We start from the raw sequence: 15,792 nt of genomic DNA, 5'->3' as shown, positions 1-15,792 counted from the left end.
AGTTATTATACTTCAGAGAAACTGTCAAATACTTCATTTTGTGGAATTAACATTTTGCATGTCAATCTCTTAAATGAGTGAACGAATTGCTTTGCCTTCTTTCCATTTTTTTTTTTTTCTCATCTGGTGCTTCCCAGTCATCGATAATTGTTGGGAAGAGATGCACTTTTTCTGATTGGTTTTAAGTCGCCTTTACAGTGCAGGGATGGTTTAATAACTTAAGCTTTGGATCTACAATCAGTTAATTAGGCTTTTTAAGTATATAAGCATGATGGTAGAATAAGATTTACTGGAAGGTTGTAGTCTAATTATGGTAATTATTTGAAGATTAAGTTAATTAATAGAGGTTTTGGAATTGATTATGTAAGCGGATTCCACCATGAGGCAGGAATAGACAGTGATTAGCAATGTTGGCACACACACGGATATGAAAACTTTTATTTTTAAAATTTGGGTTCCATGCATGGGAGCCACTATGCCCTTTTGATGAAGAAATTTACAGAGTAAGCCATTAAAAAAAGAAGCTTATAGGTTAAGAAACTTCGTCCACTGAAAACCCTAAAAATAAATAAAACAAAAAGAGATGAGAATGAGGGAATAAGCGCAAAGTAAAGAAATTAAAGCCTCTTCCTGCTTTCTTTCCTCCACCCTCTTCCTCTTTAATGCTCTTTTTCCCTTTCTTTCTCCTCTCTGGTATTCCCTTGGTGTGATTCTCCACCATCTCCCTAAAGAGCCATCAAACTTTATAAAAGAAAAACATAAAAGCATTTGAACACCATGGTTTTCTCCTCTATTCCAGTCTTTGTAGATCCTCCCAATTGGCACCAGGTAAGGTTTTCCTCAATTTTCAGCCACAGCTTCTCATCCCTAAAAAGAAACTAAAAAAATAATAATAATTGCAAAAGATATCATTATTCCTATTCCCTGTAATATCTCCCTGAATATACCAGATTTTGTTTTCATCACACTAATTTCTCCCCTCCTTCTTTTTAATTCATTTTCTTCTTGATCTGTTGTTGTTGCAGCAAACCAACCATCCTCAGGCCAATGGCAGTGACAACACTCAGCTTCTTCCACCTTTGCCACCGCAGCAGACTCATGTGGGAGCTTCTGTGGGATCAATCAGGCCAGGTTCCATGGCTGATCGAGCTAGGCTGGCTAAGATACCTCCTCCTGAAGCAGCTCTCAAGTGTCCACGTTGTGAATCAACCAACACTAAATTTTGCTATTTCAACAACTACAGCCTCTCTCAACCACGCCACTTCTGCAAGACTTGCAGGCGTTATTGGACAAGAGGGGGTGCTCTAAGAAACGTTCCTGTGGGTGGAGGCTGCCGAAGGAACAAGAAGAACAAAAGGAGTCGCTCTAAGTCTCCAGCATCATCTGACAAACAAACACTGTCTGGTTCTTCTGGTGCACTCCCCTCTGCTGGAAACACTCACGAGCTTATAGGCCAGTTGCCGCAACCACCGAACCTTCCCTTCATGGCATCACTCCAGAACCTGAACCGTTATGCTGTCGGAAACATGGGTCTCGGGTTGCGTGAGATTCACGGACAGAACGATCACATGGGTTTTCAAATTGGTGGCAGCGGTAATTCCTCTGCTGGTGGAGGAATGGATCAGTGGCGCTTGCAGCAGATTCCTTTCTTTAATGGTTTTGAATCTTCTTCAGCCGGTTCATACCATTTTCAAAATGAAAGTATTGAAACACCTTCTGGTTTAGTTGGAGATTTAGCAACGAATTCTAGGGTTTCTCAGATGCCATCAGTTAAAATGGAAGAAAGTGGAGCTTTGAATTTGTCAAGATCACCACTGAACGTCTCAGAAAATAACCACTACTATTCATGGACTGATATGTCAGGTCTTTCCTCTTCTTCTGCTAGTCATCTCTTGTAACTTTGACCATATGAGCATAACATATATATATATATATGTATTCACATATATATATGGTCAATAACCCCGTCATCCCAATTGAACTTCTTTGCTTGAATTGTTAACTACTTCGAAACGATCTCACACCATGGATCAAAGAAATTCTCAAACGATTTGGATGTTCCACAGAACACCTTGCCTTGACTTCATTCCAAGTTCCACTATCATCAGTTGACAGAAATTAACGCAGACATGGTAGAATTGATATCCTCTTCTTTGTAATTTCAATTCCGGTCATTGATTTATGTTTAAGTTTTTGTTTTGTTTTTCATCCAGTCGAGTATTCTGTGTACTATATACATGAGCTTGTTTAATTGTATAACTGTGTGTGCATGTAATGCTTTGTGTTTCTTTCTGCTGTCTGACACGTTGTGACCTCATTTGCGTACAAAACTTTCTCTCAAGTAATTTACTTCACTCCTTCTGCCAGCTACACATCGCGCTAGCTAGCTCAACATTTTCTTATTTTTTATAAGCGCCGGTTACTCACACTGGTTTTCACCCACATAACACGATCTACCACACATATCAGAAAAGAAGAAAAGTGATTTCACAGTACTAAAGAATGTGCCACCCCACGTTGGCTTTAGCCCAAGTAGATGAATTTATTCAAATTTTTCATGCTGGAGCTAGCACTTTATTTTCCTATCTTGCAGACTTTACACAAGTTTTTTATTTTCTAGATTTGTGAAACATTCTTAATGCAAAGCAGTAGCATGCATATATATATACATCCCATGCTGCATGCTAGTGTTTGTGATACGAATGTTTGTCATGCATCTTGGAATGGACATATAGCAGTAGCATACACAAGATAATTGAAGGTAAAAAGAGCTATAAGCTTCTGACACTGCATAGAGATGATTTATCGTAAGTAACTATTTCCTACTTACTCATTCTTTTTCTCTTTAGTCAATGAGAGTGTGAGTACTTTAGCAAACCTTTGCCAGTGCGCAGAAGCTGGAGTTAAGTTCTACTCACTCTCACTCCTTCTACAGTGTCAAATTCTTGGAAACTTGAGTGCGACAGTTATTTAATGTTCCCTTTACCTCAATCGTGGTAAATTTTTCTTCCGACAAAGCTCTTTGTGTCGTACTTTTAGCGTAATAGAATTGGGTAAAAAAATTCACTAAGATCCTTTTCGTGTTAATAATTAACGTGATGATACATGCCGTAAGAGCAAAAGATACAGGAACTTTTCATGCATTATTTAAGCAGGTTTTGACTGATTTCAATTTTTGCGTGTTTCTTATTAATTAACGTGTGTGAGTGTTTGAATGAAATAAGTAATGATTTGGTTGCATTGGAGAAAGAAGAAGGTTTTGTGAAGAATTTTGGAAGACACTAGACATGCATGAGTGAAGGGTCAAACATAATATTATTATGGGATTATGTTGATAAGATGGGACGTGCATGTTTGAGGTTGAAAGTGGAAGGCAAATGTAAGCATTGTAAGAAGACGCCAAAATCTCACTCAAAATCATGCAATTCTATATTCGACCAAACTGGGGTGGGTGACTGTTCTAGAAGTTCTTGAGCAGAATAATGCAAGATACAAAACATTGATTGTTAATTATGAAACTCCTTTTGGGCCATGTTAATTATGCAGTTGAATACGAAAGAGAAAGGAAAAGGAAAGAAAGAGATTCTTACGGTCAAAATAAGTGTGTGACCTTTTTCTACGTGTTGGGGTCACTTCTCATTATCAAACATCACTCTTTGGAATTAAGCTGAAGAAAACACAGTCCATTCCAACAAAGATCTTCCCCCACTAATAATTACAGACTTTATTGTTCTTATCCCACCATGAATATTAAATGAATTATCTAAAATAAAAATAAAAATAAAAAAAGTGGCATCATTGTGGTGATGATAGCTTTTGTAAGGACCAATGCATGGTACCTTTGAAGAAGGAAAAAAGCAACAAAAGAGTAACACAGACAAAAGCTCTCTCCGTGTCTTTGGACGTAGGCAGTAAATGGTCAGCCAGATTCCAAAAATGTCGGTGCGTGTTGGTCTCAAAGAAGAAACATTTTGCGAGAGTTAAAGGGAAAGAAGGTAAGAGCAGTGTGGGTTAAATCTGCAGAGTTTCTCTGCTACGGTACGAACCAAGGGCTCAGAAATTCATGCTACATAGTTTCTCTGTGACTTTCTCTTTCAACACTGTTTACAACCATAATTGCTCATACTTTCAACCTTGATCCTTCTTAAACCTAACACATCCTTCCTTTGTCTTACTTTACTTTCATTACCTTCTATCATTTCCATCTTCTTATTCCTTTTCCCCTTCTTCACCTTCTTCTCTTTCTATGTTTTCTTCCCTTCCTTTTTCTTTTCACTCATGGGTGGGACCTCTCCACCTATCCATGCCAGAGACCGTTATTAACTTTACTCATCAATATATGTGCATATGTATATGTATATATAATCAGCTCCTAAGTAAGAAACAGTTCAAAGCTGAAACTGAGGTTTTGGTATCACATTAGGCAAATTTACGTACGTAAATGGGTAAATTCAGTGTCAAAGGAAAGTAGTAAGGATCTGTCTCATGCATGATTTCACACTGTTCACATGAACAGAAGTAAAGTTGTACACTCAAACACGACTTAAAACAGTTGTAATCAATTACCAAAGTCTGTAATCGATTACAAGACGATGAAGTCGTACTTCTTACACGACTTCATCTTTCTAAAACAAAATGATCCTGGTAATGGACTACATAGTTATGAACTTCACGACTTCTCTATTTTCATATTTTATGGTAAATTTGTCTATTTCGATAATAGAAGACGTAAATTTACCTATTTTCGTACAAAAACATGAAACTGAAGCCTAAGTTTATATACTGTGTCTGCATCAATCTTGCAAATTTACCTAAATACCATGTATATGTAGGTATATAATACTTAAATATCTTGATGCATGCATGATTGAAATGTCGGTGTCAGAGGGAACAATGGAAGCAAGTATATATGTTAGAATAAATTGATATTTTCTGATAGTTTTCTGAATAGAACATATGCTATAAAAACACCAATGTTAATTGAGTATGTGCTTTTGTAGAGGTAAAAACTGTTTGTGAATATTCAACCAAAAACTACTTTCTGAGACTTAAACTTGTACTTAAATAAATGTCACGAAGCATCACTTTTGTGAGAAATAAAATCGGAGAGCATCAGATTTTAATCTTAAAGACGAATCCCTCAAAAACCGAAAGTTGCACCAAATCAAAGGAAAACGACAGTGAATTAATTGGGAAAGTAGAAGGTTCAATTTGGTGGATTTTCAGGACCAGATTCTTAGCTGCAAATGGTCAAAAAAGATGAAGCTTGAAATTTAGGTTAGAAAAATTATCAATTGGAGTGAAAGAATCAATTGGGGCACTTGCAATAATCCAAGTAAATCTAAGTGGGTGAACTGCATATTGTTAAAAATGAGATTCATGAACTGAGATTTTTCTAAGATATAACAATGTGAACTTTGCTGAAGAATCTAAATTCAAAAAGCATTGTGGTCATGCCCATCACTAATCAAAGATGAGAATCTGTTTGGTCCAATCCAAATCCAGCTGAAAAGGATTGGATTTTAAATTCAAATTTATATTAAAAAGAACAATTTATTCTTTCATATAAGTTTTAAAATTGCTTTGTAGTTCAAAACTGATTTTATTTCAAAATTAATGTATTCTTATTATATATCGAAAATTTACATAAGAGCGTTAAGTTGTCTAAATCATGCATCACGTTAATTTAAAGAAAAGTGTGGGAAAAAATTGTTATAAAAAAATAATTAGATGCATTCAAATCATATAAGGAAAGAGATAAGGAATACTAATAATATAATGGGATTAGTAAACTTAGATTATTTTGAAATATTTGAAAAATAAAAATCTAAAATATTAACAATTCTAATTGTTGAAACCCACTCCATATTTCTTTTGCATCTTCACATTCTAAAAATAACATTTTTTATTTGAAATCCGTTAAATTTTTTAATAAATTTTAAAACCCGTTAAAAAAATCTTTGAATAAATTTTAAAATTTATTGAAGGATTTTTTCTTCAACAAATATTAAAATCTATTAAAAAAAATAGAAGTGGGTTATGGTTTTTGGAAATGCAAAGAATAATTTTAAAATTTTAAAAAAATGTGAGGATACAGAAAAAAAATATGGGATGGTGTAAAGAGAAACACTCTCGTAAAAATCACAGCAGCCCACTTAAAAATCCAATTCACACATGATATTGAGTCAATTAAAAATGGATTTCAAGAGATTGTTCATTAAAATGAGGAGACAATTACTTTTTGCACCCCATCAGTTTTTTCCTGCACCTCTTAATTTCTAGAATTTATTTTTCAGACCACAATAAACCTCCTTTTACGGAAAGCATTTCCATGAAAGTTTTGAAGTTTTGATGGGATGGGAGAAGAAATTTGATAAGGTGGAGAAAGCAATTGCCAATTGAGCATCTAAAACGTTTCTATGTCAGAACCTAGGATGGCTAAAATAGGAACTGTGAAGAAAAGTCCTCGTATTGAACTGTTTCATGAACACCCTGTGGTATCTTTTATTTGACAGGAGCTGGAAACTCAATTTCAAATCACATGGTCATAGTAGCTACCATTGCCAGATAAAAATAAATGAATGAGTTTTAAACTTTCGGTAGGAATAAACAAAACATCTCTTCATTAAAATCTGAGGATGATTAGAATATAGTACATGTTACAATTATACACTTTCCACGTCAGGCGCACATTGCCCATTTGCTTCAATTTCTTCTTACGCCGCTTTTATAATCTTTTTGCATCACATCTCTGAATATCACACAAACAAACAAATAACTTATGGAGTTAGGAAGTGATCTTCCACCCTTTCCTCCAAGCAGACGCTTCTTTCAATACTTTAAAAAGAACAAAGAGACAAAATGAACTGAGTATAACAAGGTATCTTAGGAATCATCGGGGTTAGTAATCAAAGGAGGTTGGATTTCCTCGTTCTGAGCTTGAGTTTCAGTTTGTGTTGGAACTTCCTGCTGCTGCTCCAGTAACCTTCCCATACGCTCTAGTAACTGTAAAGCCTTTCTTTTGCCTCTATCTGTACCATTTTGAGCCAACTCCAACAATGGACCCATCACCCCCAGCTCTTGGGCCTGTGCCAGATATTGTTGATCTCCAGAACAGAGATGAACTAAAACAGCAGCTGCATTCTCTTTGTTCCTTGGGGAACCATTCCCAATGAACTCTACTAAAACTGGCACTGCCTCTGAAGCTCTAATCGTAGCCTTCCCATCAGGATGGCTAGCCAGTATCGCCAAAATAGCTAATGCTTCATCTACCATTCCCCCACTAGGTTCAGTCAGCAGTCGCATCAGTGTGGGAATAACGCCAGCCCGCACTGCCTTCCCCTTGTTGCCCTGGTAAATGCACAAATTGAAGAGTGCTGTCGCAGCATCTTTCTTACCCCTTTGGGTACCCTCACTCAGCAGTGTCACTAGTGGTGGTATGGCTCCTGAAGATCCAATTGTAACCTTGTTTTCATCTATAACTGAAAGGCTGAAAAGTGTTGCTGCAGCATTTTCCCGCGCTTCCATGCTTCCCTTCTTCAGCACGTGAACTATACCTGGAACTGCCCCTGAAGAGACGATGCTTCCTTTGTTATTTTCATATATGGAAAGATTCAGAAGCGCTGTCACAGCATGTTCTTGAGTGCGGGAGTCAGGCACGGACAACAGACCAACGAGGAGAGGTATTGCACCAGCTTCAGCAATGGCAACACGGTTATCTGCATTACGCTTTGCAAGAAGGCGGATTTCACCAGCAGCTGATCTCTGGTCTTCAGGACTGCCAGATGTGAGCTTTTGGAGAAGACCGTCGATCTTACTTCGCTCAGCTGGTGAGTAGGCTGATGCTGATTTACTAGGTTGTGAACTGCTGCTGGGTCGTTTTGGTGGCTCTATGCCATTGGCTTCACACCATTGTGCTATGAGACTTCGTAAGACATAGTTGGGTGTGAGAACCGTGCTAGTGAGAGTCTGCTGTGTTTTGGGGCATGTCCCATGCCCTGCTTGCAACCATTTCTCAATACAAGAACGCTCGTAAGTCTGCAAATGACAACTAGAATGTATGAGTGGGTAACGTGACATTATAAGTGAAACAACTCAATAGCAGGGGAAAAATGTCAATAGTGTAAACAGGAATCGGCGTGTGGCAAATGTATTTCATGGATCAAGTAGAAGAGTGTACTCAATAAAAGCTTTCAGTTTCTATACCAAGTTTCCAAATTCAAAGAAGATGCATTTTAAAAAAAAAATAAAAATCCATGAACATACAAAACAATTGTATCATGTGGTTGCAATTTGTCCAAAGTAATGTGAATCTCGATAGCCTCAGAATTTTAAATAACGTAGGGACAGTTAATTTTGCTTTTACGTCTTTCTTTCTCATAACATGACCCTCGCATGTTAATGAGCAAAATTAGACGACCCTCATCCATAAATTAATAGATATCTTAAAAAATTTTACTAGAGCACGGTGTCTTTTAGTGGCTTTTTTACATTTAAGCACACACCTAAAAGGATGACCGATGTACCAGTTTGCCAAGTCAAGCAAGCAAGTATGATAATGGCGAACTACACTATTTGCAACTCAACTTCCACGGAGCATCATATTGTGCACATACCTGTCCGGTTGAAACAATCACAGGATCCTTCATTAATTCCAGGGAAATGGGACATCGAAAATCATCAGGAATAACAGGGGCCTGATGACTCTTTTCATTTGTACTCACTCCATAGACTTTTGCAAAAATGCCTTTTCCTCCTAAATTATCATCCTTAACTAGATTTTCTGTTTGCACGTAATCCTTTATCTTCTTCAGTAACATTGCTATTTTCTCGATGCGTGCCCCAGGATCCCCACCACTTGATACCACCATCTCATGCAAAGCTAGCGATTCTTGCGTAAGATCAGCTATTCCCATCAGTTGCAATTTTTCAGCCAATCGACTTAGAACAGATGGATCTGTAGCTGCATCACTGCTGTTGTCGTAGAGGAACAACATATCCTCATACAACCTAACATCTGGTTCGTCAACCCTCCCTTTAGCTCTTCTGAACTGGGCAAGAACCAGCTCAACCTGAAGATATAGGGAAAATTAAACATGATTATGTAAATAGCAAAAGAAATATACATAAAGAAGCTCCACATTGGCGCACTATGCATTCTAATCTCAAAAGCTAACAAGACGAAGGAAGGTTCAATTGATCAAATTTTTCATCTCGAAAAATGGTATTGTTTGAGTAAGATCACTGTTACGACTTTAGCACAAGAGGATAGTCAAACCGAAAGACTGGTTCTTTAAGTGCAAGAGTCTCAAAGTTTAAGTATCACATCAAGTAGCTTATCCTACTCAATGTGGAACTGCTAACAATCACTGTGTTGCGTACATACAACAGAACTGAAATATTTATACCTGCTCTTTAACTTCATCTGAGATATCAAGTTTATCATACGAAATACCACCCAACGATTGTTCCAACCGAGCTGTCACGTCGTAGAATTTATTCATAATGCCATCCCGCTCAAGGACCTGCAAAATAGGAGTAAAGACAACTGAATAAGAATCTAAGCAGCCGAAGTCATTTCAATGGAAGCATGTTTCCATCATGTTTCTTTCTCCAAAAATATCATTCAACCCAAAATTCTAGGAGTTCCAGATTACAAGAGAAACAGGGCCGCCAGAACAACCACAGGTCGTAACAAGCATACACAGATGCCTCCTATGAAACTGTAAGTGGACTAAGGTCATCATGTAAACACAAAATTAATACAATACTAACAAATATTAGGTAAACATTATTATTTAGAACTTTAGATTTTTAAATAGTACTAATATTGTAAATTGATAATTTTTTTCCGGTTGCGTATAACCATATTAGTTTGACTACTTCAAAGCCTCACAAACACAATATATAATAAAATCAGAAGCACGGAAAGTGTTTTTATGATAATTGTTCTAAGAATTTTGTACAGTATTAAAAGACCACCCTTTGCCTACCACTACCTATTAACTTTTTCTGCAAAGCTCCCGCACAACAGATATAGATTAGCCAAATAAAATGGTCCTAATTGTTCGGATCATGTAGTAGAATTACCAAAATGCATCTACAAACCAAACTAAAATTCCGACTGTGAAATCCATGATAATTTCAATAAAGAGACTTTAAATTATAGTGTCGTTCATAATCCGTACTACATATTTGTGTGGCACACTAGATCAACAACACCCGGCTCAAAAGTGGAATGCCCAAAGTTTGTGCAACCCTATAGCTTTAAATATCCGTTGTAAGCTAGGAAAGTATCTCAAGCATAAGAAAAAACATAAAAAGTTATTCAAATTCATATTAAAAGCTTGTTTAACAATCGGAAATGAAAGAAATGGGAATATTTTCGTTGACATCCACAAATCTAAAACCCGTCAGGAAACTAGCACTACAAATTATCGAAGGTCTTGAAAAGTGGTAGCCAAGCTTCAAAAAAACGATCCATCCGCCACAGCGATTTTAACCGCATTAATCCGCAATTTCCAGCAATAACAAGAATCGCAACGAAACCACGACCATGAATTAAAACCTTTGTTACAGGCTTGCAGTTTCAGCAAACAAAAAAAAACCAAAGTATACCAGCTATGAGCTTTCTTCACTTAATTTCGACATACCAGAGAATCAAACATCCTCAAAGCTCAATTCGCACCGAACCAGCTCAATAATGCGATAAAAAAAACATCACACAAAAGAGGCACAGTCAGGGGGAAAAAAAGCTTAAAAAAATCTACAAAAAAACCACACAAACTTAAAATGAACTCGATGTAGCGTGAAAATCGCTACTGCCAATACTACTCAATAGAAAGCAGAAACAGAAGAATTATAAAACAATATATAGAGCAAGAAACAAACCAAGTAAAGCTTGCTGCCTTCGCTTCCAAATCTGAGAAGTTCCCTAGCGGATTCGAGAGCTTCCTTGAAGGCGAGGACGGCTTTGGAAGTGTCCTCGGGGATCTGGTCTTTCATGTCCCTAATCTCCTCGAACATCGGGATCAACAGCTTCAACCTCCGCGCCAAGTTGCAGTACTGCTTCTTCACCGGAGGCCTGTAATCGGAGATACTCGCTATCTCGTTCACCAACTCAATCACCTTGCTCGCGTTTTCCCCCTCCATGTCCTGTGATCGCAGATCCCGCTCTACGGCGCCGTTTAATTGAAAACCCTCGCCGATTGCCGGAGATCGAAGTCGCAGCCCATAGTCCCTCGTCAACGACACGAATTTCGCAGACACTGCAGTTTTAAGAGATAGAGAGAAAAACGCGTGATGACGCTCTTCTTCTTATTGTCTCTGGCGGCGCGGCTCCAGCTGAGTGAGCTGAGTGATCAGGTTTGGGACAGTAGTTGCTCGGCTCGGCTTAGCGTAGTGCGGCGCCGAACAAAACGTGAGGTTCTGTTACTTGAGTTTAACGAATTACGGTATAATAGTGATTGTAAAATACCAGAATTTGTACAACTACGACACCAGAACAAGTCTTTGATGGCGACGGAGGTTGGTGACTGTTTTCTGTCAATTCTAAATTCGGGAGAAACGTATATATTTGTTTACTTTTAAAATAATAATAAGGTAACTATAGCTAAATTGTAATTTTTATTTTCTTTTATTTTAATCTATAATTCTTTTTTTTTAAAACAACTTTCGTTACCCTTCTCTTTTCTAAATTTTAGAAGATTTATAATTTTATATCGGTGTTTTAGTTTATTTAACTGAACTTTATTAAAAAAAAATAATCTAATCAATTAAAATATATAAGCTAATAATTAGATAAATATTTTTGTTTTTTTAAATTAATCAAAAGCAAAATTGCTGTTTAGAAGAGGCATATTTGTATGCTATTAATTAAAAAACAAAATGATAGCAGGAATAATATATTTAGGTAACGTCCTGGGAAATTTTGTTAGTGATATTATTCTGCATATTATATCAGAAATTTCGTTACAAATCTACAATTTCATTATATAATTCACATATTTTTTAACAGTTATATAACTTATTCATCAAAATCAAGAATCACATTTTAAAGTTGAGAATTTTGACATTTATTGACCAAACACGATTTTCCATGAATTTAATATATGATAAATTTATTCAGTTTGGAAGAGTAACATTAAAATTTATATTAATTAGTTGAAAAATAATAAAATTATCAAAAATACAATGATATTGGTATTTTAAGAAAACTGATATATTTTAAAATATTAAAATTAGTGTCAATTATTATATAAATCCATAAAGAATCTAAATTTTATAACATTAATAGTTTTATTTACAAAAAAAAAAGGCGATAATACACCAACCTCTAATCAGTAAAAAGAATATTCATGTATAAGCAACTAAAAAAAGAAAAAACACAAAATATAATAATTTATTAAAACACGGATCAGAGAATAGTTTTTTTTTTTTTTTAACTTTATGCATTAATAAATTATGCAGCTCTTGCTAGGGCTTTCAGTAAGAACAGCTGGCGTGGTGGCTTAATGTGGCCCTTTTGAGTTGCAGCATACCAAAGATGAAGCTGTGATACTCAAACAACTCTGTCAGTGTCATTCACTAATAGCTTAATTACATGTTATTGTTAACATAACTACACATTCTTAAACTTGTATCCTACAGCTTTCTTCCAAAACAACACAATTATTTTTTGTTTTTTTTTTCAATGTATCATCTCAAATTATTTAAATTTTAAATTTAGCAAAGCACACAAACTACATATTGTCGGTGTAATATTATTTGTGTATTATATTATATAATTAAATATATATAATATAACAAAATCACAATAATTCTACAACTACTCTTCAACAAGTGCTTTTAAAAAATTATATAGACTCTTGTTTAAAATACAAATACAAAAAAATGAATTAACTATTTAATTTTATATATATATATATATATATATATATATATATATATATATATATATATATATATATATATATATATATATATATATACAGGGAAGATTATTAAAGGATATTCATCTTATGAATAAATGTTTTAAACAATTAATACTAACACCTACCATAATATCTAATTAATTTGACAATTTTATTATATTTATAAATTTAGAAGTTTACATTGATTTTTATCATTACTCAGTAGTATTTTTTATTATTAATAAAACAATACGATTACATCCAACAAATATTTAATTTCATGTATTATTTTATGAATAACTCACATGTATTGTATGACAAACATTATTTCAATGTTTGGATAATACAACTGTTGTAAAAAGATAATTGGTTTAAATTTTCTTCTTCGCTTAAATGATAAGACTAGGGATTATGAAAGTTTTTATTAATGTCACAATTCAAAACTATCTTAAGTCATTAACTTTTGATCCTACGATGAATAAGAGTATCATACGATAATAATTTTGTTTAGCATCTTTCTAGTCCAAAGTTCAAATTATATTTTGAAAGAAAAACTTTATCACACTGATTGTCCATGGAAATATACTAGTGCATAAAACAATTTTTACATAAAGTTACCATAGCTGTTTTAATCTATTAAGAATAATAAATGACGCGGTAATAATTTTATAAATATGAAAAATTTTCTATACCAGTTAGATAATAAAGTCGTATAAAAAGTTTAAAATTTTTATTTTTAAATTCATAATGAATATAGTATACTTTGTTAGTCATTATAATTTGTGTAGATAGTTAAAAAATTTTATATCTTTTAAAGCTTTCATTTACTATTTGGTTTCATCTTCATTCTTTTTTGCACTTTCATGTTTTTCTTTCTACTTTCGCCTTCATCTTCATTCTCTTCCGTGTTCATCCTCCATTCATTTGCATTCACATTGTTGTTCTCATGGTGGTTTGCTCGTTAGTTGAGTTCGTTCTCCTTATTTAGGGTTTCTCCATTTTCCTATGCTTCATACTGGAAGACCATGTAGCCAAGTCATGAGTGTTGTCGAAGAAATCATAATCATTGTCATGACAACGCTGATTGTGTTCCTAAACTGAGTGTTTTTCACCAACTGGCTAGGGGCATCAACGTTCGCACCCATATGCACTTCTATCCTAAACACATTTTGAATTATCATTGACCATACTAGATTTCCAAATCAAAAGTCAACGTAGTTGTGTTGTGAGTGTTGTCGAAGAAATTAGAATCGTTATTGTGGCCACACCAATGTTGTTTCCTGATTGAGCGCTTCTCACCATTGACTAGGGGCGTCAGCATTCACACCTAAAGGCACTTTTATCCTAGTCGTAATATGAATCATCGACAACACTACTAGATCTTCAAATCGGAAGCCAACATATCCACGTCGTGAGTGTTTTCGAAGAAATCATAACCGTTGTCGTGGCCACACCGACATTATTCATTGACTGAATGCTTCTTAATGCCTGTTAGGGGGGTCGACGTTTGCACCTAAAGGTGATGCTATTTTGGTTGTAGTACCAATCATCATTGACGCTGCTAGATCTCCAACTTTCTTTCATTGGCAAGACACTCTGATGACACTAGTCGTCATCGTGAGTCAAAAGTAACAACTACTTTCGCCATTGTCTTCTTAATGTAAGACCTCTTTTTCTTTATGACCTTTTCAAAATTAATTGTTAGTTATTAAAAAAGCTGGAATGGTTGGACCTTTAGTACCTATTCATAAAACCTATATATAGAAAAGGAACTTTCTATACCAAGTTTAAAATCGATACAAAAAATTCAATACTTTCTATTTCTTTGTTTCTATACCAGTTACAAAATTGGTATAAAAGGTATTTTTTAATCAATATAGAAATATTTTTTCACATTAATGATAATATTATTTTATAACTATTGTGCTATCATTAGAACATTACTTGTATAATATTTGTGAGATCAACAAAACTAATAAATTATACAAATAATATCTAATTACCATTCGATAAGTCTTATATTTTAAACATCAAATTCAAACCCATTTTCATAATCCATCATTAATTTCTGTAAAACTATTCATTAATAACATAATTAACAACTAACTAAAATCAAAATAATACATTTCTTTTTTGTTTTAAATAACTTTAGGTCTTAGCAATCCAATATCAACCTCTAAATCATAGTGTAAATAAATAGTTAAGGATTTTATAAAACTATTTCAATGAGACTAGTTAATGTGATTTAATTCATCCTATCTAATAACTTTTTATTTATCGATCAATATTAACTCCATAACAAAAAAACAACTATGGAAAGTCTTAAAAAACTAATAAAAATATCATTTAACATGCCAACATATTAACTATGCTAAATTTTTAACTTATTAAACTTTTAGTCCACCAAATAAAGAAAAGAAAAAGGTTTAATCATTTTAGAGATCCATGAGTTTTGGTTGAAAGTCGTAGATTGGTGCCTTAAATTTTTGTTTATCTCAATTAGGTCTCTAATTTTAAAAATTTGAAACAATGCAGGCCTTGTAGTTAAATTGAACGAACGATGTTAAAACACAATGACGTAGTTAAGTGAACAAGTTGATGATGTGGAATCAATCAATAAGATCCTATAACGTCATCAACTTCAACCTCAAACCATGAACCCTAACCACCATACCATCATGTCGTTGCCATCAAACCATTTGTCAACCACCATTGACCTTTACGCGCAAGGGCGTCACCAGTGTTTATCCTACATCCTAAGTCCCAAACCACAAATTCATTTCGCACCTCTATCCTCATGCACAGATGAATGAACCACAACATGCAATAACCATCACCAGAAGACCATAATGTAGAGACCACCACAAACAATAATGTCTCC

At 34.7% G+C, this 15,792-nt stretch overlaps 2 protein-coding genes across 2 annotated transcripts; one reads left to right on the top strand and one right to left on the bottom strand.

The window, feature by feature from the left end:
* The first annotated feature begins 552 nt into the window (after positions 1 to 552).
* LOC106755045 (dof zinc finger protein DOF2.2) lies at positions 553 to 2,256 on the top strand. The gene is made up of 2 exons (XM_014637146.2): positions 553 to 828; positions 1,026 to 2,256. Exons 1-2 carry the CDS (start codon positions 778 to 780, stop codon positions 1,896 to 1,898), a joined length of 924 nt encoding a protein of 307 aa, XP_014492632.1. The 5' UTR covers positions 553 to 777; the 3' UTR covers positions 1,899 to 2,256.
* Positions 2,257 to 6,600: 4,344 nt separating this feature from the next.
* LOC106756252 (U-box domain-containing protein 13) lies at positions 6,601 to 11,528 on the bottom strand. Its single transcript, XM_014638592.2, has 4 exons — positions 10,891 to 11,528; positions 9,408 to 9,524; positions 8,616 to 9,071; positions 6,601 to 8,037 (listed from the first exon to the last, which is right to left on the bottom strand). Exons 1-4 carry the CDS (start codon positions 11,149 to 11,151, stop codon positions 6,886 to 6,888), a joined length of 1,986 nt encoding a protein of 661 aa, XP_014494078.1. The 5' UTR covers positions 11,152 to 11,528; the 3' UTR covers positions 6,601 to 6,885.
* Positions 11,529 to 15,792: the final 4,264 nt, after the last annotated feature.

Source organism: Vigna radiata, chromosome 2 (assembly GCF_000741045.1).
Source record: "Vigna radiata var. radiata cultivar VC1973A chromosome 2, Vradiata_ver6, whole genome shotgun sequence".
NCBI lineage: Eukaryota > Viridiplantae > Streptophyta > Magnoliopsida > Fabales > Fabaceae > Vigna > Vigna radiata.
This window is presented reverse-complemented; position numbering and strand designations above follow the sequence as displayed.

Coding starts and splice junctions, on each gene's coding strand:
- LOC106755045 (XM_014637146.2), top strand. CDS start 778: ATGGTTTTCTCCTCTATTCCAGTCTTTGTAGATCCTCCCAATTGGCAC. Junction 829..1,025: donor ATCCTCCCAATTGGCACCAG/GTAAGGTTTTCC, acceptor TTGTTGTTGCAG/CAAACCAACCATCCTCAGGC.
- LOC106756252 (XM_014638592.2), bottom strand. CDS start 11,151: ATGGAGGGGGAAAACGCGAGCAAGGTGATTGAGTTGGTGAACGAGATA. Junction 9,525..10,890: donor AAGGCAGCAAGCTTTACTTG/GTTTGTTTCTTG, acceptor CCTATTTTGCAG/GTCCTTGAGCGGGATGGCAT. Junction 8,038..8,615: donor TGATTGTTTCAACCGGACAG/GTATGTGCACAA, acceptor TGTCATTTGCAG/ACTTACGAGCGTTCTTGTAT.